This window comes from Erpetoichthys calabaricus, chromosome 11 (genome assembly GCF_900747795.2).
Source record: "Erpetoichthys calabaricus chromosome 11, fErpCal1.3, whole genome shotgun sequence".
Taxonomy (NCBI): domain Eukaryota; kingdom Metazoa; phylum Chordata; class Cladistia; order Polypteriformes; family Polypteridae; genus Erpetoichthys; species Erpetoichthys calabaricus.
In genome coordinates, this window is record NC_041404.2 from 141,180,801 (window position 1) to 141,204,967 (window position 24,167).

Sequence of the window (24,167 nt, forward strand, 5' to 3'; positions counted from 1 at the left end):
TGGGTTGGAAAATGGATGGACCTTCCATTATACAGAATGGTATCTTCAGGGCTATATGTTGCACTTTCTGCATGTGCCACCTTATACAGGGTGAGCCAAAATGAAGTACCACATTTCTCAAGGTTCATTGCGTTCAATGGCAATTCTAAATTGTCCCTAGTGTGTGTGTGGGTGTGTGTTTGTGCGCCCTGTGGTGGGCTGGAGCCCTTCCTGGGGTTTGTTTCCTGCCTTACGCCCTGTGTTACCTGGGATTGGCTCCAGCAGACCCCCGTGACCCTGTAGTTAGGATATAGCGGGTTGGATAATGGATGGATGGATGGAGTCCTTATGGAAGATTGTCATTAGATACTTCAATAATGATAATAATAATTCTTTACATTTATATAGCACTTTTCTCACTACTCAAACCGCTCTCCACACAGGGAGGACTGCAAAGCAGCAGCACTACCACTGCGCCACCTGTGAGGTGGGACCTACCTTTAATGGGACCTACCATTTTTTTGGCTCCTTTAATTAACACCATGGGCGGAGTGGTGGCTCTGAGGCTTAGGAATCTGCTCTGGCAATCGGAAGGTTGCCAGTTCGAATCCCATAAATGCTAAAAGTGACTCTACTTCATTGGGCCCTTGAGCAAGGCCTTTAACCTGCCATTGCTCCATCCTGGGTATGACGTTAATTGGCACGGAGGCCCTCCAACCTGCAGGGAAAAACCTGGGAGTTGGTGGCAGAATTGGCACTACAGCCACTATTAAAAAACCTCCCACTGGTTCCATTCCATCTGAACTGGTGTGGTGCTGAGGTATCACCCTTTGCATGGTTGCACTTGGGTCCTAATCTGGGATCCTAAGGTGGTTTGTCATGTGGTGTGTGTGGAAACACGCTGGATCAGCATGTGCTCCTAACCTCTCTCTCCAAAGGAAGGAATGACAGCAGGGAATAAACACAAAGAAACAACAACATAGCACATTTTCATACAAATGATGGAGCTCAAAGTGAAAAGTTAATAGAAAAAGAGAAATATAAAAATAAGATTAGGCAAGAATAAAGTAAGGTCTGATGGCCGGGTGAACAGAAAAAACACAAAAAAAAATTCAGAGGGCTATAGGAAAAAAAAAAAACAAAATCTGCAGGGGTTCCAAGGTAACGTGACCACCCAGTCTACCCCCCCCCCCCCCCCCCTTTTGGCATTCTACCTAACATAAATGATCTCAATCAGTCCTCATGGTTTTCAGGCTTCACGTGGAAGAATTTGATGATGATGATGATGGTCACATGGCCATCTGGCCTTCAATCCATCAATGGAGGGACTGCATGGTGCCCTGATCAGGTGGTGGTGGCGCAGATCGCCACCACAGAGAACTGGATAGAGAACAGCAGAGAAAGAAGGGGTTCGTAATAAAGATTGTAAATAAGTAAATGGTAAATAAGCAAAACAAACAAAAAAAAAGTGACTCTGGAAACTGGGGGTGTCCTAGGCAAAACACTTCATGGGGGTCCTCCAAGTCCCCATGTGATACAATTTATTACCATTACATAAGTGCAAACTCAAAATTAACAAGATAGCAATGAGCAGAATTTAATAAACATAAATCATTTTTTTAAATTTATTAGTAGAAACATCCATCCATCCATCCATTTTCCAACCTGCTGAATCCGAACACAGGGTCATGGGGGTCTGCAGGAGCCAATCCCAACCAATACAGGGCACAAGGCAGGAACCAATCCCAGGCAGGGTGCCAACCCACCGCAGGACACACACAAACACACCCACACACCAAGCACACACTAGGGCCAATTTTGAATCGCCAATGCACCTAATCTGCATGTCTTTGGACTGTGGGAGGAAACCGGAGCAGACACGGGGAGAACATGCAAACTCCACACAGGGAGGACCTGGGAATCGAACCCAGGTATTAGAAGAAACAGATTATATAAAAAAAACTACAATAAATACATTTGCCTAGAAAACAGGAAATCATTAACAACATAATAAAATACATTTTTAAATCTAAATAAGTAAATAAGTGAAAAAGCAAAAAAAATGTAAATTAATGTTATGTACCCACAGCAATAAAAAAATAAATACAAATTGCCCATTTTAATATTTAAAAAGCACTGTAAAAGTGCACATAATATAAATTAAAAAAAACAAAAGATGACTTATAAAGATATTACTATAACTTTCAAACTTGCTGTTTGGGGACTTTGCCTACTACAACTGTAGCCTCGATGTCCATGAGCTCCAAAGACCTTCAGACACTGTGCGGTATTAACATACTAGCTTCGCCCGCGTAGAAGTGGAACAGGCCAATGAGGAGGCCCCGCCCCACCTATGCTTCCCCTCCCCTCGGCCCGTAGCCTCTATCTCGGATTAGCGCAAATGCCGTATTTACTCGTGTACCACGCACCCTCGTGTAAGACGCGCACCCTAATTTTTACAAAGAAAATCACAAAAAAACATTTCCCCGTGTACAACGCGCATTGTGATTGTATAGGAAGAGCTTAGGGCACATTTTCCGCGAAATGCCCTACTGTTTTTGTTGCATGACGAAAGAGCGAGCAAGCGAGAGAGGGGGAGAGAGCGCGCGTGAGCGAACGAGCAAGAGAGACAGAGAGCGCGAACGAGCAAGAGAGAGAGAGAAAGCAAGCGCAAACGAGAGAGAGCGAGCGAGTGAGAGAGCCCAAGCAGAAGAAGTAAACATTAAACATTACAGAAAAAAATTTCCAAGTGTATGATTTGCGCCTGATTTTCTAATGATAATTTTCGGGAAAAAATGTGCACGTCGTACACGGGTAAATATGGTACATCGCTCCTGCAAGCGAGAGAAGTCACAAAATCAACCGGAACGTTCAAGCAAATTCTAGAAAACAAAACTGATTTAAATCCGTTAAGCAGTTCTCTTCTTAGATAACTAAGCGGATATAAGACACGCCCCGTTGCGGATGTAAAACACGCCCCGAGGCTGTCACTTGAGTGAGGAGGGCCCCGCCCCCCTCCCCTCGGCCCGCTGCGATTCTCTCGAATTCGCGCAAATAAATCGATACCACAACCAAACTATGATACTTAGCGCGATGAGAGAGGTCGCAAATTATAGGAAAAAAACCCGATCTAAATCCGTGAAGTGGTTCTCTCGTGAAAAGCAGACAGACAGACTGACGTTGGATTTTATATTTATAGAGATGGGTAGGGACTGAAAGTTTCTCTGGGCACTTGGTAAAGATCAGATAAGAGTTAGTCAGCTTTAAAGATGGCAAACTGAAGAGTCAGAACTGCCGAGGGACTCAATTTTGACTTCATACCCCCGCGTTTCACTGTTTGTGCGTGGCTGAAATGGTTCTGCTGATTTTGGCCACGCACACTCCCTCCAGTGGGGCATGTACAGACTGACAAAGCCGAACTAGAAATGGCCGAATTGTCCGAGCAAACCGAGTCAACCTAATCTCTGCTTCCGCACATGTACATCCTCTTCATTATTTATGATGCTGATGACACTAAACATTCATTTTAAAAAAGTAACTTATATCACAAACACTCTCACAGTGGAGACTGAGGATTCCAATTGTGTCGTTATAGGACGATGCTGTGTTTCAAGGCGGACTCGCGCAGGTTTGTCATTGCAAACTGAAGCTACATAACCCTGACACTCATTACTGTTAAGGCATATTGCCATGCCTTGCCCGTACTGTCGCTATGCTTCTACCTACACATCACTGTCAGTCTCTCTATACAGGCAAAGTGTTGGATTTCACTTGTAGAGCACCACTGTCACTTCTGGATCAAGGGACCCCGACAGAGTGCTTTCTCCTTCTCAGCACAGTAGTTTCTTGCAGCAAGTCACTCGGTAATTCTTATACTCCAGAGGGGTCTTATGTCCAACTTGTATCTTTTTGGTTCCCATTGTTTTAAAAAAAAAGTTACATATGACGCATCACAATGACACAGTGCTTAGATCAACACTCTTAAAAATCAAGGTGCCAATAGGAGACGCCATAGTGGAACTTCTTTTGTTTTCCTAAAGAACTGCCCACATGGAGACTCCAGAAAGTACCTTTATATGTTTAGATCCAGGTAATATAATTAGATGATGACAGATTTGTGAAATATCGGCGGTTTGCTGATTTTAAAAGGACTCTTACTGCACACAATAGGGGTCGGCAACCTACGGCACGCGTGCTAAGCGTGGCGCGTGGAACGGTTTCCAATGGCACTCTGACTGAATTGAAATACAGTATAGTAAAAAATATATATTTTAATTACAGCGCGCGCGTTCGCTCATACGTTTGCGACTCACATGTAAATGGAAACCATGTGTTCAGTGCAGGCTGTGGTACCTTAAAACAAACCTCTTGCTGTTGCATATAAGTGAAAGTGTGATTTATAAAAAATGGTTACATTTAACATTTAAAACAGGCATTTACAACTTTAATAGCATCAATCCATTTGCTGAAACGGCTAAATCCAACTGAAGATCGCGGAGTGAGTGCCAAAGATTACACAAGTAGCTTCGAGGGTCGAGGCAGGAACCAACTCCGGACGGGTCGGCAGTTCTCTGCTGGGCACATGCATTTTATGTTCATACTCATTTGTGAATTTCCCCTTGGGATTAATGAAGTATCTATCTATCTATCTATCTATCTATCTATCTATCTATCTATCTATCTATCTATCTATCTATCTATCTATCTATCTATCTATCTATCTATCTCATTCGCAACGGGGCAATTTAAATTAGTCACTAAATGTAACCTGCATGTCTTGTGAATCTGTAAACAACGGAAAACTTGGGTGGGAAACCTAAAGGTGGAAAGTGTAAACGACACACCCAAAGTGATAGAATCGGGATTCGAAGACACGACTATCTTTACTTCAGCTACAGCAGTTCGAATAATTCACTGCTCTTTTTGTAACCCTTTTATTCAGGTTTTACCCCGACTGCCCGTCTTAGGGTCAAGGGAAGTCGCTAGCATGCCCGGGCAGCATAAAGCAGACAGCAGGAATCCAGCCGTTTGACACACACATACACATTCATATGAGGCCATTCAGAATGGACAGTTCGCATAATGCAAAACTTTGGGGTGTGAAAGGAAGACTGCTGGGGCTACAGGACAGCAGCACTAAACACTGCGCCACCGCCTCTCCCCACCATATTCTTACGATTAATGCACACAAATATTTACATACTGTATATCTGCATGTCCCTGATTGGTTCACTGGGTGACTGACACGAAATTCTTGGCAATTCGCAGAGAAGCTCCGGAAAAATGTTTAACACTAATGATAGATAGATATATAGATAGAAAAAATATGTTATTAGTATTAATGTAAACACATATATTTTTAATATAAACTTTATTCTGCACAATAATAGAAGACATGAACACATCAATACCAATAACAATGACATTACTCCTCCACTACTCCCCGGTCCACACCTCCTACCCCACACATTAAGTCAAATACACAAGTCTGTATTTAGTATTCAGTACTCCAAACAATCCTTCTAACGTTTAACATAACAATCGCACCCCAGCTCTTCTTCGTTATTCCAAATTCATTTTTAGTTGCCCCTCCTCAATGGAGCATAGCACCCCCTTCGCTCCCCACACTTTTTCAAATTCTGCGATATTACACATTGTTTTATAATACGTCAATTCCAGCTTAATTCTGGAAATTACATAAAATTTGAAAATAAACAGTACATCATCTGGTAACGTACCACTTTGTTTATTATTACTGCTTTTTAAAATGGCTAACTTCGCTTGCCCAAGTAAATAATTTAAAAGCTGAACTTTTGATTTTGATGTTTTGTTATATTTCATGCCCCAAATAAATCTCTGATCATCAAAAGATCAAAAGATATGTAAAAACAGATAGATAGATAGATAGATAGATAGATAGATAGATAGATAGATAGATAGATAGATAGATAGATAGATAGATCATATTATTATTGTAAAAAAAAATCAGTACTGCAACGGTAACTTTCTCACCCAACAATAATTATTTATGTATACATATTTAAGAAGTGCATTCCTTTCATGTTATTTTATTGTCATGAAGCATAACAACTTCTTTGATTTTTTTTCCATTGTAACAGTTTACATTAGCAATGTCCATTAAGAAATCAGAACGGCCGCCGTCTCTACCTGTCTTGTGCTACTGGAGTTTCAGATAATCACTGTATTGATAGGTCTTCATATTCTATAAATGTAGCTGTTATATATTATCACGGTAGCTCTGTTATCTATCGAAAAGAAAAAAATATTACGAGCATGTATACATCTACATATAACGTGCTTACTTCTCATGGCATTAATTATTTCCAATTTGAGAACGCTCTTTAAATTGGCCAAGAAAGGCGCTTTATAAGAACAAATTAATCTGCCGTTCAAATGATTATGAAACAATTTAAATTTTTATTAATTTAACAAAACAATTAATTTTAAAGTAATTTATTGTGTAAGGTCAGCAAATATAATCTATACATTACTTTCTTTGAATAAAGTTAATAAAAAATAAATAAAGGCATCAACTTGTTGTGTTGCTTGCCCGACGACTCTTTTGCAGTCCAATTCATGAGCCCTGGTCTGTTCATTTACTTGGCTCTTCGCATGTTTATCTTCAGGGTCTCTAATTATTCCCCTTTGCCCAAAACGAGCCTAATGAATAAAGACAAATGCATAAAGTGATTTTATTTTCTCTATTCTAAGGGACGTAACTATTTTTAATCAAACGGTCAGAGAATGACCAATGCCAAATCAGCACTTATACTGTCAGAGGAGATGTAAAGCTGCTCCTTCAAATTAACGGTTCTAAAATGACACTTTAAAAGGTTGTATGGTTTCCAGTGCTTGACAAAGAACATTTTCATTTGGAGAGGAAACTGATTCTTTTGGGCTATAAAGATGCTCCTTTGTGGGGAAAAAACAGAAATATTTAATGTATCGTATAAACAGGATGATAACAGATCAAGAAAACTTGAACTTAGCCTGTGTTACTGTAGAGTCCTTTAAATTTTGGAAGGTCACTGCTATATCGCAAATATATTATGATCTATTCAAGCATTACGGATCTATATAAATAAAAGATTCTTTCTGGAAACTTCATATGGAAGATTCTTTTGGAACCCCCCAAATGGTTCCCCTATAAAGAGCCACTTTAACACCTTTATTTTTAATAACTATGAAGCGAGACGTAAAATAATGGAGACCAAAGGTTGAATGTATGCATTTTTAGTCGAAACAACATGATTAATAATCTCAAAAAGTTTTAATTTGGTGTTAGTAATTACAGAAGAGGAAGGAAGAAACAATACATATGCAATTAACTCAGGTGATTACTACACTTCGAATCGCACTAATTGCTAAAAATTAAACGGGTCGAAATAATTCTCACACGTCATTTAGGTGAAGTGCTTTGAATCTTATTTTGCTTTGTATTTTTATTTTGTTTTGTCTGAATTGGTTTCAAAGTAAACGGTAAATCTGTTAAATCATTATTATTTGTTTGAGTGGTATTCCTTTTCGAAAATAAAATAAAAATTGCATTAAAGAATAAAGTGAAATCCACAATCCAGAAGCTTGTAAAGACAAGCGAGGAGTGTGTCCAAAATATTTATACGCGCATTTCAAATAGCGTGGAACACAATGACTCGATCAATAAATTAATTGCTAGATTAATTCATTAATTAATGTTTGCATGTCCGATTTAAAAAGACACGCCTTAATATTTGCACGTAGGCAGATCGCTGTTTAATCAACACCCCACACCCCACACACACACCCCAACACCCCACCCGCATCCTAACCAGTCACTTCGGGAGTTCAAATCGGGCGGGACCGAAAGGCGGCTATAAAAGTGGGAGAATTAAACGGGTCCTTACGTTCACTTCGAGAAAAAAAATATAATAATAAAATTAAGTCAGAACAGCGTAGCTAAGCCAAACCAAACGATGGTGCGTTGGACCGACACTGAGCGCAAACACATCACAACCATCTGGAGCCACGTCGACCAGGAGCAGGCCGGGCATGAAGCTTTAACCAGGTATATAGCGCCGTGCATGGCATTCAGAGAAGGCAGATCGATACCTTCAGACTTACTAAGCTATTATTGTTGCTTTTCATGCGCCAATAATTTAAACTACACTTAAAAAATGTTGACACTTATTTTATTGGCAGTTCATTTCACAATGATACTCTGTATTCAGAATGAAACTACTGTGGATTTTTTATTAACTTTGTTTTTTTTATTCCTCCCTTTAATACAGGCTGCTGGTTGTCTATCCCTGGACCCAGAGGTACTTTAAAAAATTCGGGAACCTTGGTAACGCCAGCGCTATTGCTGGAAACTCACACGTCCGCAATCATGGCAAAACCGTAATGGGGGCAGTGGACCTGGCCATCCATAACTTGGACCACGTCGCTGATACTTACACCAAACTGAGTATCCTGCACTCTGACACCCTTCACGTAGATCCCCACAACTTCAGGGTAAGCTGTCCACAAGATGGCGATGCGGGGGAGAATCGGTTAAACGTTAACACTAGAAAAGTGTGGCACGGCGAGTGTAGTGTATGTCGCCTCGCGTCTGGTGTGTACCTTAGTTTAATGTCACCATCTGACTTGGACTATTTTCCTGGTAGTTTTGTTACCCGGGTGTATAGCCGCCTGTGAGTTTGTGTTCTGCAATGCGACTGGCATCCTCACTGCTGCCAGCCGGACTGGCACCGACTCCAGAACAAAGCGGCAAATTACATTAATTAGATTGAGTTAGAAATTCTTTAAGGGAAAAATGAAAACTTTAGTGAAACTGAAAAAAAGAAAGAAAAAGAAAATATGCATATGAAAAAATCAGCTGCATAATCCAAGATGTATGATTTAGAAGACAGATGTACAACGGAGGAATGCTTAAAACGAGATATTATGTTTATCACCTAATTAAGTGAGTTAAGTTATTGAACCCTCAGCTTGTCGCAAAACCTTTTTTTTCTTTCTTTCTTTCTTTCTTTCTTTCTTTCTTTCTTTCTTGTCCTGCACCAGATGTGCCCGTGATTGACTATTTTAATTGATTAAAAAAGGAATAGTAAATGCATTGCTCTCACTTACTGTATATACAGTAACAATCAATGACAGCTCCACGGGAATGTTTAGTCTGCACGGACAGAAAGTACTGATAAGGAGTGTTAGCAGAGTTTTAGATATTGTCCCTTTTTAACTTCGGCCTCCATAAATTAAATTGACTTTCTCTTTCCCTTGCAGCTCCTGAGCAACTGCCTGTCCATCGTTCTGGCCAAGTTCTTCCCTGGTGAATTTAATGCCAGCGTTCAGGCTTCTTGGCAGAAACTCCTCGATGTGATCTGCTCCGCCCTCAGCAAGAAGTACCACTGAGCGCACTGGCCCCTCTGCACGGCCTGCCAGCCAGCCGAACTACCCGTGTGTGACACAAGTCGGCCTTGGCCTCTTGCTTTCTGTGAAGTTTTCCGTAAAACTGAGTGTGAGAAATGTGTGAACAATAAAGATCTGTAAAAGATGACAGCCTTGTCTGTCTTTTGAATAAAGTACGTGTGGTGGTGGTTTGGGGGAGTGGAGGGTGGGGGGGGGGGGGGGGGGGGGGGGGTTATAAGGGGTTTAAATCGAGTCTTAAAGTCTCAGTTCAAAAATCCGAAGATCTATAGCGCCTTTCACAGAGCAACATCGCAAGGCGCTTTGGAATCCAAATCAACATGATATCAAGCAAGCAATGCTTTTTAAGTGTGTCCTGCTAATTATTAAAGCACAAGTCTTCATTCTCCATATTATAAATCTAACGTTCATACCACAGTCGTAACGACATTGAACAGCATGCCGGGATTTTCAACTGTATAGGAAGCAGCAACGTCTTGAGCACTGCGCGTGCGTGCACGGCGAAAACTCCGCACTGACGGTCACCGGGCGCGGCAATCGACCCCACCAGTGGCTCTGTAGAGCAGGACTGTCACTTTCGGACCATGGAGGGTCGCAGGTTTTTCTTCCAGCCACTTTCTTGGTTAGTGACTAATATTGCTCTTAACAATCGAGGTGTCACAGGGGTTCTTCAGAGCAATGTTAATGGGGAGCGGTTTTCGCTTCCCTAATGAACCATCTAAATGAAAGTTCCAGAAATATCCTTTAATTATTTAGATACGTAACATGCTCCATAAATAACCATGAATAAATAAATAATAGCTTTATAAAATAAATAACAGATTTATAAAATGGGGCGGCACGGTGGCACAGTGGGTAGCGCTGCTGCCTCGCAGTTAGGATACCTGGGTTCGCTTCCCGGGTCCTCCCCGCATGGAGTTTGCATGTTCTCCCCATGTCTGCATGCAGGATACTCCGGTTTCCTCCCAAAGTCCAAAGACATACAGGTTGCATTGGCGATCCTATTGTGCTTGGTGTGTGTGTGTGTGTGTGTGCGCGCGCCCTGCCTTGCGCCCTGTGTTGATTGGCTCCAGCAGACTCCCGTGACCCTGTAGTTAGGATATGATGGATGGATTTATAAAATACAACTGGATTCCAGGTTTGGACTCTTTCTGCATACAACAACACGAGCCAAACTCACAATATGTTAGTAAGGTTTCTGTTTTGTCCACCTATTAGGAACCTTTTCAAAGCCTGAAGAAGCAATTTCGTAACTAAATAACCCTTCATAGAACGGTCTGGTTCTTTATGTTCTTTATCACACACTGGTTCTACAAGGAAAAACTCAACCCATACACTCTTAAAAGTCCTGGTTCTTTAATGGCACGTTATGGTTCTTAGTTAGGGTTGTGTGGTTCCTCCAACTATCGCTTGTCCAGTTCTGAGATGAGTTCTCTGCATATAAAGTTGATTCGTTGTGCTTTGAAAAACTTATTATAATGATGTGGAAAACAGCTGGAATCTTTAATGGGTGGTGGTCGGCGCAGGGCACTAAGACAACCTGAACTTTATCCTGCGTATTACTGAACGTATATGCAGTGAGAAGCCCTTTTTAAAAAACATGACCCGTTAGTATTTTACAAATCTGTTACCATCTATTTAAAGTTATTTACTGTATGGCGCCTATCACCGATTTAAATAAATAAAGGGTCTTTCTGAAACCTTCAGGTCTTTCAGGAACCAAAAATGGTTCCCCTGTGGCATCGCTCTGAAGACCCTCTCTGGCGCCTTCATGTTTAAGAGTGTTACGTGCGTGCCATTTCAGAAACATTATTTTTCTCTGCTCTGAGTTAAAGAGTCAAAGCCCTTAATGTATTTCCTTATAACCAGCAGACAAATAATAATGAAGTGCGAAGTGAGCTCACAGGGGTCTCGAAAACAGCTGTTGCTGAGCCAAAGTTTCCTAATCATACACCAGTTATTATTTCTGATTGGCCGCAAGGCGACTTAAAATATTACATTTCTTTTATTTTTTTCCCACAAGTGAAGTGATTGTGCAGTCACACGGGGCCAGTAGCGGGATTTGAACCCACGACCACAGAATATGAAGTCCTAACTGCTACGCCACACCGCCTATACTCCTATAATGAAACAGGTCATTTAATTCTGTCATTCTGATATATTCAAAACTGCTTATTATATTTTTTTTTTCCAGAATGTATTTTGTAGCTCTTAAGTTCTTTAATGGCTTTATTTACCGAGTTGTGAGGTTCCCAATGCACGGCAAAGAACCATTTCTTTCCGGGATCAGGTCCTTTTTCTTCAAACAGTAAGGGAAGGGTGCACCAGCAGAGAAAAATACAAACTTAGCCCGTGTCCTTGTATACAACGAGAGTCCCTTTACAAAAAATGAACCTATTTCACAAAGCTTTTGTCTGCATTCTGGATATTTATATATCCGGTTACCCATCTTTGGGTCTTTCTGGTCTTTTTTTGTTGATCGTTTCTTTAAGAAAGTGAAAATGTTTTCGTTATGCATGGCATCGCTCTGAAGAACTTACTTTGGCATCTTTATTTTTAAGAGTATAGATCAACATTTCTTAGACCTTTTCCTTTTTTTACAAACATTTTTGAAGCAGATATTCTGTGATAGATAAACGGGTGCAAATGGCATCAAGGTATCTGTGGGCTCTCTTTGCATCTCATTATTGTTCAGCTGCTGGTTAAGGAAAAAGAAATTCAGGGTTCAAAATCTTTAAAAGCAAGCCAGTTTACCATAAATGCAGAGCGATGTGCCATCAGAGCCAGTGGCACCATTAAGGGCGCAGATCATAAGGGGGGGGGGGGGGGGGTTGTGCCCATCCTCACGGGTTAGCTACCGAACAGTCGGTCGGCGAAATAATAAACTTTGCCTATAGGGCGTAAATTACTAGTACAATTTAGTGCCATTAATAGTAGTAACTGGTTTATTAGTAGATGGGGAAAAATAAAACAACAAAAACAAAAGGCAGCCTTCTGAGCCTGACAGAGAAACAGCAGGGCTGACGACTGCGCCACCGTGCCACAAGTTATAGCGTTCGTTCTTGTAAAATGTAATCAGTCGGTCTTTAAATTAGAGAAAGCGTTTCTTGGTCTTGGTCAGGGATGTGTGTCGGAATGTGCACTGCACTGTAAAACATTTTACCTTCATTTAATGGTTAAAGGAAGGGCTGCCAATTTCACCGACAAAACGGTGAGACGCGCTTAAGGCTGTTAAAGAGTCAACCGCAAGAATTCAAACCTCAAGCGTGCTCTAAAATACGGTTGTGTGCGTACATATATACTGTATATTCCCATATTCGCTATTTGACTAAACGTCCATTTTTACATATCGATATATGTCACATGCTAAGCATAATTTTTCTTTTATTTTTCTTGCTTCTGTCAGCTGTTCTGAGTGGACACGAAAGTAGGAGTTTCATTGTACGCTCTTATTAAATAAATCAAAGTGGCAAAGTGGAACTTCAGAGCGATGCCACAAGACAATCATCTTTGGTTTCTAAAAGAACCATCCATATAAAGGTTCCATAAAGAATCTTGTATTTCTTTAGATTCATCACAGGTTCCACAGATAATAAATTATAAATTGACTACCACTGCGTATATTAAAAGGACCCTGGCATAACGCGTAAGTTCGGTGTTTTCTTGATCTCACAGTCTCCTGTTTGGTGCACCTTCTATACGTTAAAGATTTCAGTTTTATCGACTTATTATGAACTTTTTTCAGAGTCTAAAGCGATTCTTTGTCTAGCAATGGCTCTACCAGGACCCAGTAAGGTTCACTTCAAGTGCCAGCATCTTTAATACTGCACGTCGTCCTCGGCCAAGCGTCTCGTCTATCAGCCGAGATGGAGTAACACTTAAGTGTCGTAGCAAGTCAGAAGTCAGGCTCGGGACGCAGAAAGAAAGAAAGAAAGAAAGAAAGAAAGAAAGAAAGAAAGAAAGAAAGAAAGAAAGAAAGAAAGAAAGAAAAGCGCGTTGTGTACATTTTGGATAAAACTGCAGCCCTGTGTGCACAAGACAATAACCCCGACTTGACTACAAATGAATAGAGCAAACCATTCTGATTCAATCATTATGAACAATAACAACATAGAGCACAAAATGTGGTGCTTTAACAGATGTCAATGAAGTAGTTACACGCAAAGAAAAAACAAATTCAAATTAACAAGGATTATAAGGATGAAATATCAAATCACTTAAAGTAACACTTCTATTTGAGTCAGTTCTTTCCTTATACACTTTTAAGAGTTACTTAAACACTGTAAGGGCTAATTTAACACTGCGGAACGTGATAGGATACCAAAAATAAATAACGCGCACTTACATAATATATAATGAAGAGAAACAGAGTGCTTAAATATAGAATTGCTTTTTAAGTACTGTATCTAAATGGCGATCCGACGATAAAGTCTGTTGGCCAGAGCGGACAGATAAAATAAAATTTAATTTTTGAATGTAATAGTGTGACCGTAATAAAAGACATCGACAGAAACCGAAAAGTCATTAAAGCGACTGATTTGCAATGCATCACCATGATGTAACAGTTATTTGAATGAACATATTACTGTATGAAGTAATAAAACTGTACCTCAACATTAAAGACCAGCCTTTCAATTTAACCGAATAAAATGGATCGATAAGCAATTAAATAACATTGTTCAGGCACATTCATTAAAATACAGCAAATGTTTTTAGTGTTAGGATTTGGCATAATACGGGAAGGAACTAAATGAAAGCACGAAGAGTGCACCATTTTCATATTTCAAACAAAATTTTTGAAAGTATAGCGTTTAATAAATTATCGTTTTGATGTCAATGCTACAATTCTGCATAATATTTGCTTGCAACTTGAAACAATCGATAAAGCACTGCTGGAAGGCAAAGGCTCGTTTATCTGTTTAAAATAATTTCCCAAACGTTAGAGAGTTGCAGCTTCACTACAACGAAAATATACAATTAATTTGACTTATTTATACGAGAAGTTTTTGTAGTGGATGGGATTGATTCCTGTCCGGCGCCCGACACGATGGTTCGACGATGGATCGATGGACTAACGTGTAGATAGATAGATAGATAGATAGATAGATAGATAGATAGATAGATAGATAGATAGATAGATAGATAGATAGATATGAAATACATAAATACGTACATGCATAAATACATATACTGTTATGTATATATATATAAATAGATGTATGTATATATATGTATACATATATATGATATATGTATTTATATATGATACATACATTCGTAAATACGTACATGCATAAATACATATATATATATATATATATATATATATATATATATATATATATATATATATATATATATATATATATATATATATTATATATTCTATAATCTATATATGTATTTATATGATACATATATACGTAAATACGTACATGCATAAATACAGATTATATTTTTTGTTCCTGAGGGGCAATTCAAATTTTGCAGAAAGTTCGTGAATGGAAGTGAGAAAGTGTACTTTAAAGAGACTTCAGATCCCATATTAGTGAGATTCCAGTAATTTTAACGGACTTCTTTTCCCGATTGCATTCCGAATCTCCTCAGCGAACTCACTTGGAGAGAAAGGAGAACATCAGAACATTAGAAAATCACCTTTCAGTTCGCCAAACCTATCCACCTAATTTCTCCGGTAACATAAATTCGATTTGTGAGGGTCCCTAAAAAGTTCGGTTCTGTCCACCACATTATTCCAGGAAAGTGCAGTGTAGGTTTTATTCAGAGCCACCATCTTTATTATTTCACACAGCATATTACATTCTCAATTTTTGATTACATTTATTGACTACGTTTTTTTATCCAGTCACACCCTTAACAAGAGTTCATTTTTGCACTGTTCACGAACTATACTTCCATTTGGGGAGACAAAAAGACGAAGGATGCAGAGAGAAGGACAAGACAATCGTGGACTGATCATTAGTCCATCACGGCCGTCCCGCATTATTTTAAGTAAAATTCAATACAGCAAGGGAGGCCAGTGACACCCACTCCATCATTAAATTATTTCATTGATCGTTGCAAAAGAAAACAACAACGATTTTAAACACAATTATTTTTCAGATCATACATCAGTACATTTAGTTACTTTGTTTAATAAAAAAAAAAAACAAACACAAAAATCCTTTAATTAAAATTAAAATAATATTGTACCCCCCCGGACCCTTTCCCTATACCCAACCCCTAGGGATGATGCGCAATTAGGAGATCGCTACAATGTATTAATCGTGTCGAATAAACATAGGGAGGAGATTTGGACATAAAAAAATTCTATATAGCCATAAATTATAAGTGCAATATCATTAAGTTCCTTTCTTTCTGCTGTCCTCAAATTCGCGAACTCATTATCAGTCAATTAATTCAAATCTGGCAAGTATCCACGGGTGGGGTCGGCCCAACTTATCCCACGAATGTGGACGGTGCCGCCTTACTGATAAGGTTTTAATAATTTGTTAAGCCCTTTATATCGCAAACAAGGCCACGTTTATTCTGTTAAAAGATATCAACCATCATTCGGCGCTCGGAAAGGAAAAGGAAAAGGCATTATTTATTATTTTAATTCTTACTTTGTCTTTTTTTTCTCTTTCTTCATCATGTAAAGCACTTTGAGCTACATTATTTGTATGAAAATGTGCGAAAGAAATAAAAGTTGTTGTTGTTATTGTTATTGTCAGAGTTTCACAAAGCATACAAGTATACGCACATGTACAGGTATGTGTGTGTGTGTGTGTGTATATACAGTATATATATATAAATATATATAAACGCTTTAAATTAATGTTCTGCAATTGTGGATTTTGTGGCTCATGGTCCATTGCTTGACAAAGATCTATTTAATTTCATATAGATAACTTCTATAGTGTGGCACTTATTATGATTATCAAAAAATATATCAGACAGCCTAAGCTGCATTAAAGAAAATATGTACATTGGATTCAGAAAGTATTCAGACCCCTTCACTTTTTGCACACACTGTGTTCTAGATTTTATTTTAAATAGATACATTTGCCATTTTCATTCCTTAATCTACTCTCGACTATTCATAGCTAACACGTTTTTCAGAAAGGCTTGCAAATGTAATCAGAATCAAAAGCTGCAGTCTCTCCTTCCTAGAAGCATTCAGACCCTCAATTCAATACTTTGTAGAAGCTCCTTTTGGCAGCAATTCCAGCTTTTGAGTCTTCTCAGTAAGTCTCTACAAGCTTTGCACACCTGTGCCTTGGGTAGTTTATTCCAGTTTTCTTGGCAAATCCTCTCAAGTTATGCTGGACTTGAGGGGGAATGTTCTGCCATCTTCAGGTCGCTATGGGGTTTAAGTCTGAGGTGCCCAAGGGTCCTCAGAGGCGTATCCAGGTCCACTCTACCATTATCTTGGCTGTATGCTTTGGGTCGTTGTCATGCTGAGAGGTGAGCTGTCGCCTCATCCTGAGGTGGTGCAGGTTTTGATCAAGTTCTTCTCCGTATTTGGCTGCATTCATCCTTTCCTCAACACTGACCTGTCTCCCTGTCCCTGCACGCCCCCATAGTACGCTGCTGCCGCCATCATGCCTCACTGTAGGGATGGGATAAGGCAGGTGACGAGCAGTGGCCAGACTTCACCAGACACAGTACTTGGAGTTTTCCCCAAAGAGTTCAATTTTTGACTCCTCAGATCAGAGAATTGTTTTCCTCAGCTCTCAAAGAGACTTTACTATAAATAACTGATTAGCAGAGTGCTACTGAGATGGCCATCCTTCCCATCTCAGCAGAAAACTCTGGCCATTGGGTTTCTGTTCGCCTCCCTGACTAAGGTCCTTCTTGCCCAGTTACTCAGTGTGGCCAGATGGCAAACTCTAAGGAAAGTCCTGGTGGTTCCAAACTTCTTCCATATCACAGTTCTTGACGGCCCTGTGCTCCTGGGAACACTCGAAGTTTTAGAAATAGTTTGATCCCCTTGCCCTGATCTATGCATCACCACAATTTGATCGTGAAGGCCTACAGACAATCCCAGGTTGGTTTTTATCCTGACAAGCAGTGTGAAGTTCATATACGCATGTGCTTTTCTAAACAATGTCCAGTCAGGTGGACTCCAATCAAGTTCTTGAAACATCTCAAAGAGAATTAAAACAAACAGGAGGCACCTGAGCACAATTTGGAGGATCTACAGCAAACGGGCCTGAACATTTCTAGAAATAAGAGATTTCAGTTTTTGATTTTTAATAAAATTGCAGCCCTTCCTGCCAATGTGTCCTCAGTTTGTTATGATGGGTTAAACTGAAAAAAGTATAATCTCCATTCGACTTAAAATAATTAAGGTAATGATTCACACTTCATATTTTCAATCTGAACCAATATAATTCTTTTTATCTTATTGAACCCACAATTTTTAAGTTAAGGCAAATCATTTAGAGAGATTGGGTGCAATTCACTTGTTTTATACTGAAGTAAATCTATTTTTTAAGTTGTTACAATTTAAAATGGTTTATTGGTCATAACCTGCTTTTATGCTATTAGAAATATTATGAACATAACACATTCCAATGCTGTACGTTTTACATTCATTTAAAAATCTAGTGCAAATACACAAGCATTTTGCAGTGTAAATCTTAAATATACAATAAAAAATTATTAAACGTTTCTACAGCTTTCTTGAAAAATCTAGTGTAAATACACAAGCATTTTGCAGTGTAAATCTTAAATATACAATAAAAAATTATTAAACGTTTCTACAGCTTTCTTGAAAGAATGTTTTATTACGAGTTCTTATACTTAAAATTAACAGTTGAGAAACAGGGTTACCTACCATAAATAATCCGTTATAAAAGTCTGCTGCTGAAAATGACCAGACCTGTATGGCCACCATGTCCACTCCACTCGGGAATGTCTTCATCTTTTTTGGCAGTTGGAAAGCCAGCACGCTGGAAAAGTTCAACCAGAAGAAAATACAAACGGCTCCTCGCACACAGCACACGAAAACCTAAAATATTAGGTTAACTGAAATAGGATTTTTATGTTTATCCCTCCACCATAACTTACTTTGGTACAAACATTTTTTTTTACTTTGATTCAGATCTGAAACCAAATATTTCAAGCTACAACACTAAATGACTAATTTTAAGTTGCTTGAAAGAGAAAATTTACGTTGAATGAACAACATCAATACTATACTTTTTTCCGTGTTGAGTGACGATTGATGGGCCAAAATGCAAATTCCTCCATTTAAAATTAAATCTGCAAGACAACAAAACGTGCAAAAGGTGAAGGGGTCTGAAGACTTTCTGAATCCACTTTACATGAGCATATATATATACAGTACATATACTGTACATATACATATAAATGAACTTATACATATACATATACATATACATGCGCCCTGTGTTGGCTGGGATTGGCTCCAGCAGACCCCCGTGACCCTGTAGTTAGGATATAGTGGGTTTGGATAATGGATGGATGGATGGATATACATATGCAGTGCGTATACATATACATATAAATGAACATATACATCCATCCATCCATTTTCCAACCGAATTTCCCCTTGGGATTAATAAAGTATCTATCTATCTATCTATCTATCTATCTATCTATCTATCTATCTATCTATCATATAGTGCCTTTCACATCTATCTATCTATCTATCTATCTATCTATCTATCTATCTATCTATCTATCTATCTATCTATCTATCTATCTATCTACACAAGCTTGTACATATACATATACAGATGCAAAGGCTGATAAATACATGCATATACTGTACATAGACATATACATATAATACTGTCTATACTGTTCACTAGTTTTAAATGTTTGGAATCACCTGGAAATGTTCATGTTTTTCATAGAAACTGATACTTTTTATCAAGATACCATGAAATTGATTTTAATTAATTTTAAAAAACAGTCAAAACATTATTAATTTTGCAAGGGACTATTGCTCTTTCAAAAATGTATTATTGTCCTCTGACTATAGAGCACAGGTGTTGAACTCCGGTGCTGGAGGGCCGCAGTGGCTGCATGTTTTCATTCTAACCATCTTCTTAATTAGTGAGCCGTTTTTACTGCTAATTAACTTCTTTTGCTTTAGTTTTAATTAACTTTGACTCAGGGCCCTTAATTGTCTCTTTTTCCTTAATTAGTAGCCAAACAATACTGAGACATCAAACAAGCCGTCATATGACAGAAAAAAACAGAAAAATCAACAGATTTGGAAATGTCTGCTGTGGCAGAATGAGAGCAGCAACAAGCCATGGAATTAAATCCATCCATCCATTTTCCAACCCGCTGAATCCGAACACAGGGTCACGGGGGTCTGCTGGAGCCAATCCCAGCCAACATAGGGCACAAGGCAGGAACCAATCCCAGGCAGGGTGCCAACCCACCGCAGGACACACCCAAACACACCCACACACACACTAAGGCCAATTTAGAATTGCCAATCCACCTAACCTGCATGTCTTTGGACTGTGGGAGGAAACCGGAGTGCCCGGAGGAAACCCACGCAGACACGGGGAGAACATGCAAACTCCACGCAGGGAGGACCCGGGAAGCAAACCCAGGTCCCCAGGTCTCCCAACTGCGAGGCAGCAGCGCTATCCACTGCGCCACCGTGCCGCCCATGGAATTAAATAAGGGGTTTAATTAACAGCAAGAATCTGCTTCTCATTAAGAGACTGGTTGGAGTGAAATCAGTTGGAGTTTGAAATCCCAGTTTAGCTGGTCATCTGTTGGTTTGTTTCACGTCTCATTTCTGTTTGACTGCCATTTAATGAAGAAACAAATCAATTCAGAGGACTGAATCCTTAAAAACAGGGCTGTTGAAATGAAGGGCAAAGGAGTTAATTAGCAGTGAAAACTGGTCACTAATTAGGAAAAGGATTAGAATGAAAACCTGTAGCCACTGCAGCCCTCCAGGCCCGGAGTTCGACACCCCTGCTATAGAGTGTCATTTTCAGCAGCCTTTCCTTCAGTGTCCTAATCATAAACACTCATAGCTCGTCCTTAATAAATCCTGTTTGAATGCTAATTGGTTATCAGAGAAACCTTTGTAATTTTGACAGCATGACTGAGACCTGTTAATCTCTTTACTAAAGCAAGTCAATTGTTTTTCGAAGAACCATTGCTGGATAAATAACCTTTTATATTTATCTTTGGATATGACATTGGTTTTTTTGGGGGATTTAAAATGCTTTCCTAATATATGGAGAAAGCAGAAATGTATGATGCACAGTAGAATACCCACAATCTTAAAAATCAAGGTGCCAAAGTGATTCCAATGCCATAAGGGAAGCAATTCCTAGCTCACAAATGACCCATCCACAGGAAGGTTCCAGAAAGAACCCATCTGTAAATGCTCTGTGCAGTGAAGAACCATGAATAGATAGAAATGCCAGTGGGTCTCGCTGTGCACGTCCAGTACCACAGGCTAAGTTCAGGTTTCCTTAATCTGTCTGCGTCCTGTAGCCCACCACACATTAAAGATTTTGCTTTTTCTACATATTTGGAATTTTATCCAAGCACAAAGAACCAACGTCATATACAAAGACCCCAACCCAGAATGAAAGAGTGCTGTGACAAGCAATGGAGCTATGAGGAACCGCACAACATGGTGGAGAAGCATAGAGAGCCAATGAAGAATCAGAAACAGATCAAGAAAACCTGAATGCAGCCCGTGTTGATGTATGCAGGAAGAGTCCATTTAAAGTCAGCGACCCTCTGGTATTTCACAAATGTGTTATCATCCGTTCATTATGTTACCTGTTATGGACCTAAATAAATAAAAGATCTTTCCAGAACCTTCATACGGATGGCTCTTTTAAGAACCAAAAATGTTTCCCTATAGCATCAGTCAGAAGAACCCCACTGGCACCTTTATTTTTTGGAGTGTAGGAGGGCAAAGTTGGGGGGGTGGTCTTTTTAAACATCAATGCTCCTGACTTACAAACACTCTGACTCAATCCAACTGTCCATCTCCCCTTAGCCCTAACATATTGTTTTATAATGATATCATGTGCTATGGACTCTCGGTCGAAACGTAAGACCAGCTACAGGAGTCTTTTATAGGTGGTCTTCCAAATGCCAGGATGCACCATTTATTCTCTTTTATGCTGAACCGGCTTCTTTCTTTATTTTCTTTAGGCGCACGTTGGCAGCTTTGCTTTTGTCTTAGTTCTGTATCCCTCTCGGCAAGTTTGCTCTTGATCTTTATTTGGACATTGGGTTGACGCTGATTTGTCTGTTTCTTCCTTTATTTTGCAAGCACAGGGCATTGCCATTATGAATACTTTTAGACGGGGCGTTCGTGTGCCCACTATGAGTCCTGATCAGATTTAAGGAGCAAAAATACTCCGAGGCGGGGGCTTCACCTAATCACTAATTTGTTAGCAGAAACTTTACAACTCGGCAATTCTGAGCTTGTATGTTTAATATTAATTACAGTATATTATGCCTATGTTATATTACTATAATTATTACTAGTATCATGTACAGGTAATAATGTGAATAACTTGTGAAATTGGTGAGCATTATACACAACCCTTATCATACAATGTAGCTTTTATTAGTGTGGTTTATATATATATATATATATATATATATATATATATATATATCTCCATCCATTATCCAACCCGCTGAATCCAAACACAGGGTCACGGGGGTCTGCTGGAGCCAATCCCAGCCAACACAGGGCACAAGGCAGGAACCAATCCCGGGCAGGGTGCCAACCCACTGCAGTATATATATACAGTATATGCATACTCTATATCAGTGGTTCTCAAACTGTGGGGTGGGCCCCCCTAGGGGGGTGCAAAGTAACAAAAAGGGGGGCACACTGAAAAAAAAAAAGTGATGATTCACACTTAATTTTTTCAATCTGAACCAATATAATTCTTTTTAGCTTATTGATCCCACAATTGTTAAGTTGAGGCAAATCATTTAGAGTGATTGGGTGCAATCATGGCCGGATTTATATGAAAAGAGGCCCTAGGCTATTCCACTTATGAGGCCCTTTCACCTTCCATTTTTAAGTTTGTAAATTACATGAGAGATAATAAAATTTTGCTAACAATTTGAATGTAGGCCCCTCTTGATCTTGAGGCCCTAGGCTGAAGCCTAGTTAGCCTATAGGAAAATCCGGCCCTGGGTGCAATTCACTTCTTTTATACTAAATCTATTTTTTAAGTTGTTGTTCTTTTTTGGCAGTTGGAAAGCCAGCACGCTGGAAAGTTCGACCGGAAGAATATAGAAACGGCCCCTCAAACACAGCACACAAACAAACTAAAATATTAAGTTAACTGAAATAGGATTTCTACGTTTATTCCCTCCACCATAACTTACTTTGGTAGAAACAAATTTTTTTTACTTTGATTCAGATCTGAAACCAAATATTTCAAGCTACAACACTAAATGACTAATCTTAAGTTGCTTGAAAGAGAAAATTTACGTTGAATGAACAACATCAATGTTATACTTTTTTCAGTGCACGAAGATGTGAAAAAAAGAAAACAAGAATTGAAAATATGAAAAATACATCTATTGAAACCAAAGCAAATTAATTTAAACTACATTCTGATACTAGAAAAATAAATATAGAGTTAGATAAATGTCAATAAAAGTTAAGTAGGTATAATAAAATATGCATCTATGATATATCATTAATTAAAAAAGAACAAATTGGTATTATTGGGCTCCTTTTAAAAAAACGTTGGGGGGGGGGCGCGATTAAAATTGTTATGAAAACTCGGGTTGCAAATACTTAAAGGTTAAGAAACGCTGCTCTATATAGTACAGTATATATATTGTATATAGTAGACAGTATACTGTATATGATTGTTATATGTATAATGCTTGTAATGCTTGGGGTGCCATTTACAGATTTGCCTAAAGCAGCAAAAATGATTCGGTCAGCCCTGACTTCAACTTTACTGACACAACTTTCTTTCGTTTTGAATTCTTCTAAAATGAACGCAGCTTTCTTCATACGCAGAATCTTCAAAAGCTCATCCACTGCGTGTTGTGTGCAGAACTGAATATTGCAAAGCCTTTTTAATGACACATTGAAATCATTCACCTCAGTTTGCTTAAAAATGGCAGTGAGGGTCATAACTTTATAGAATAATAATCGTCATAGTAAAATGAAGAATAATCAAATCAGTCGGGTGGTATGGCGGCACAGTGGTACAACAATGAGACTGGGGTGTTCTGCCCGTGTTAGTGTGGGTATTGACCAACATACAGTTTGGAGGCTTTGGTGATGCTAAATTGGCCCCAATGGGTGTGTGTGTTTCTATTTGTTCACCCTGTGATAGACTGGCACCCTGTTTCTGCCTTGGTGATAGACTGGCACCCTGTGCTTGCTGCGATAGGCTCCAGCTGCCTCCTCTGGATATGCAGGTATACACAATGGACAGATGGATTCATTACCGTTGTTTCCATAAACATTTTGCTTACAGTTACTCCTTGGAATTCATCAAACTCAATCCCTGAAGTTGCAACTCAGACTTAAAGTTCAATGCTTTCATTGCAGTGCCACACTGCCCACCTCAGTAAGAAGCAGTGACGTGTGTGGCATTGCTGTGCCTCCCATATGTATGTATAGATATCCAGTCTGGCACTCGGTTTTTTCCTTTCATTTCTGAGGTTCTGTTTAATTAGCAAGTGTAGACTGGTGACTCGGGGTCAGACTGCCCCTCTGCTGTTGGCATATCGTCCACTTCTTCACCGTG

The 24,167-nt window shown here is 39.2% G+C and overlaps 1 protein-coding gene and 1 long non-coding RNA gene across 3 annotated transcripts in view; one reads left to right on the plus strand and one right to left on the minus strand.

The window, feature by feature from the left end:
- The window catches only part of LOC127529624 (uncharacterized), a 60,030-nt gene that overhangs the window by 20,594 nt on the left and 15,269 nt on the right, over positions 1 to 24,167 (minus strand). Inside the window, exon 1 of one of the 2 annotated variants that reach the window (XR_007936251.1) lies at positions 19,856 to 19,987. The exons of the other annotated variant lie outside the window; for it this stretch is intronic. This is a non-coding gene — a long non-coding RNA (uncharacterized LOC127529624). Of the gene's footprint in view, positions 1 to 19,855; positions 19,988 to 24,167 lie in introns of those variants that run through there. 2 annotated transcript variants of the gene reach the window in all.
- Positions 7,877 to 9,532, plus strand: LOC114661037 (hemoglobin cathodic subunit beta-like). The gene is made up of 3 exons (XM_028814139.2): positions 7,877 to 8,044; positions 8,268 to 8,490; positions 9,259 to 9,532. The coding sequence occupies exons 1-3, from the start codon at positions 7,953 to 7,955 to the stop codon at positions 9,385 to 9,387; spliced, it is 444 nt and encodes a 147-aa protein (XP_028669972.1). The 5' UTR covers positions 7,877 to 7,952; the 3' UTR covers positions 9,388 to 9,532.

Bases quoted from the DNA above. Each gene is read 5' to 3' on its own strand.
- LOC114661037 (XM_028814139.2), top strand. From the start codon at position 7,953: ATGGTGCGTTGGACCGACACTGAGCGCAAACACATCACAACCATCTGG. The intron at 8,045-8,267 runs GTATATAGCGCC...CCTTTAATACAG, and splicing joins GGGCATGAAGCTTTAACCAG to GCTGCTGGTTGTCTATCCCT. The intron at 8,491-9,258 runs GTAAGCTGTCCA...TTTCCCTTGCAG, and splicing joins TAGATCCCCACAACTTCAGG to CTCCTGAGCAACTGCCTGTC.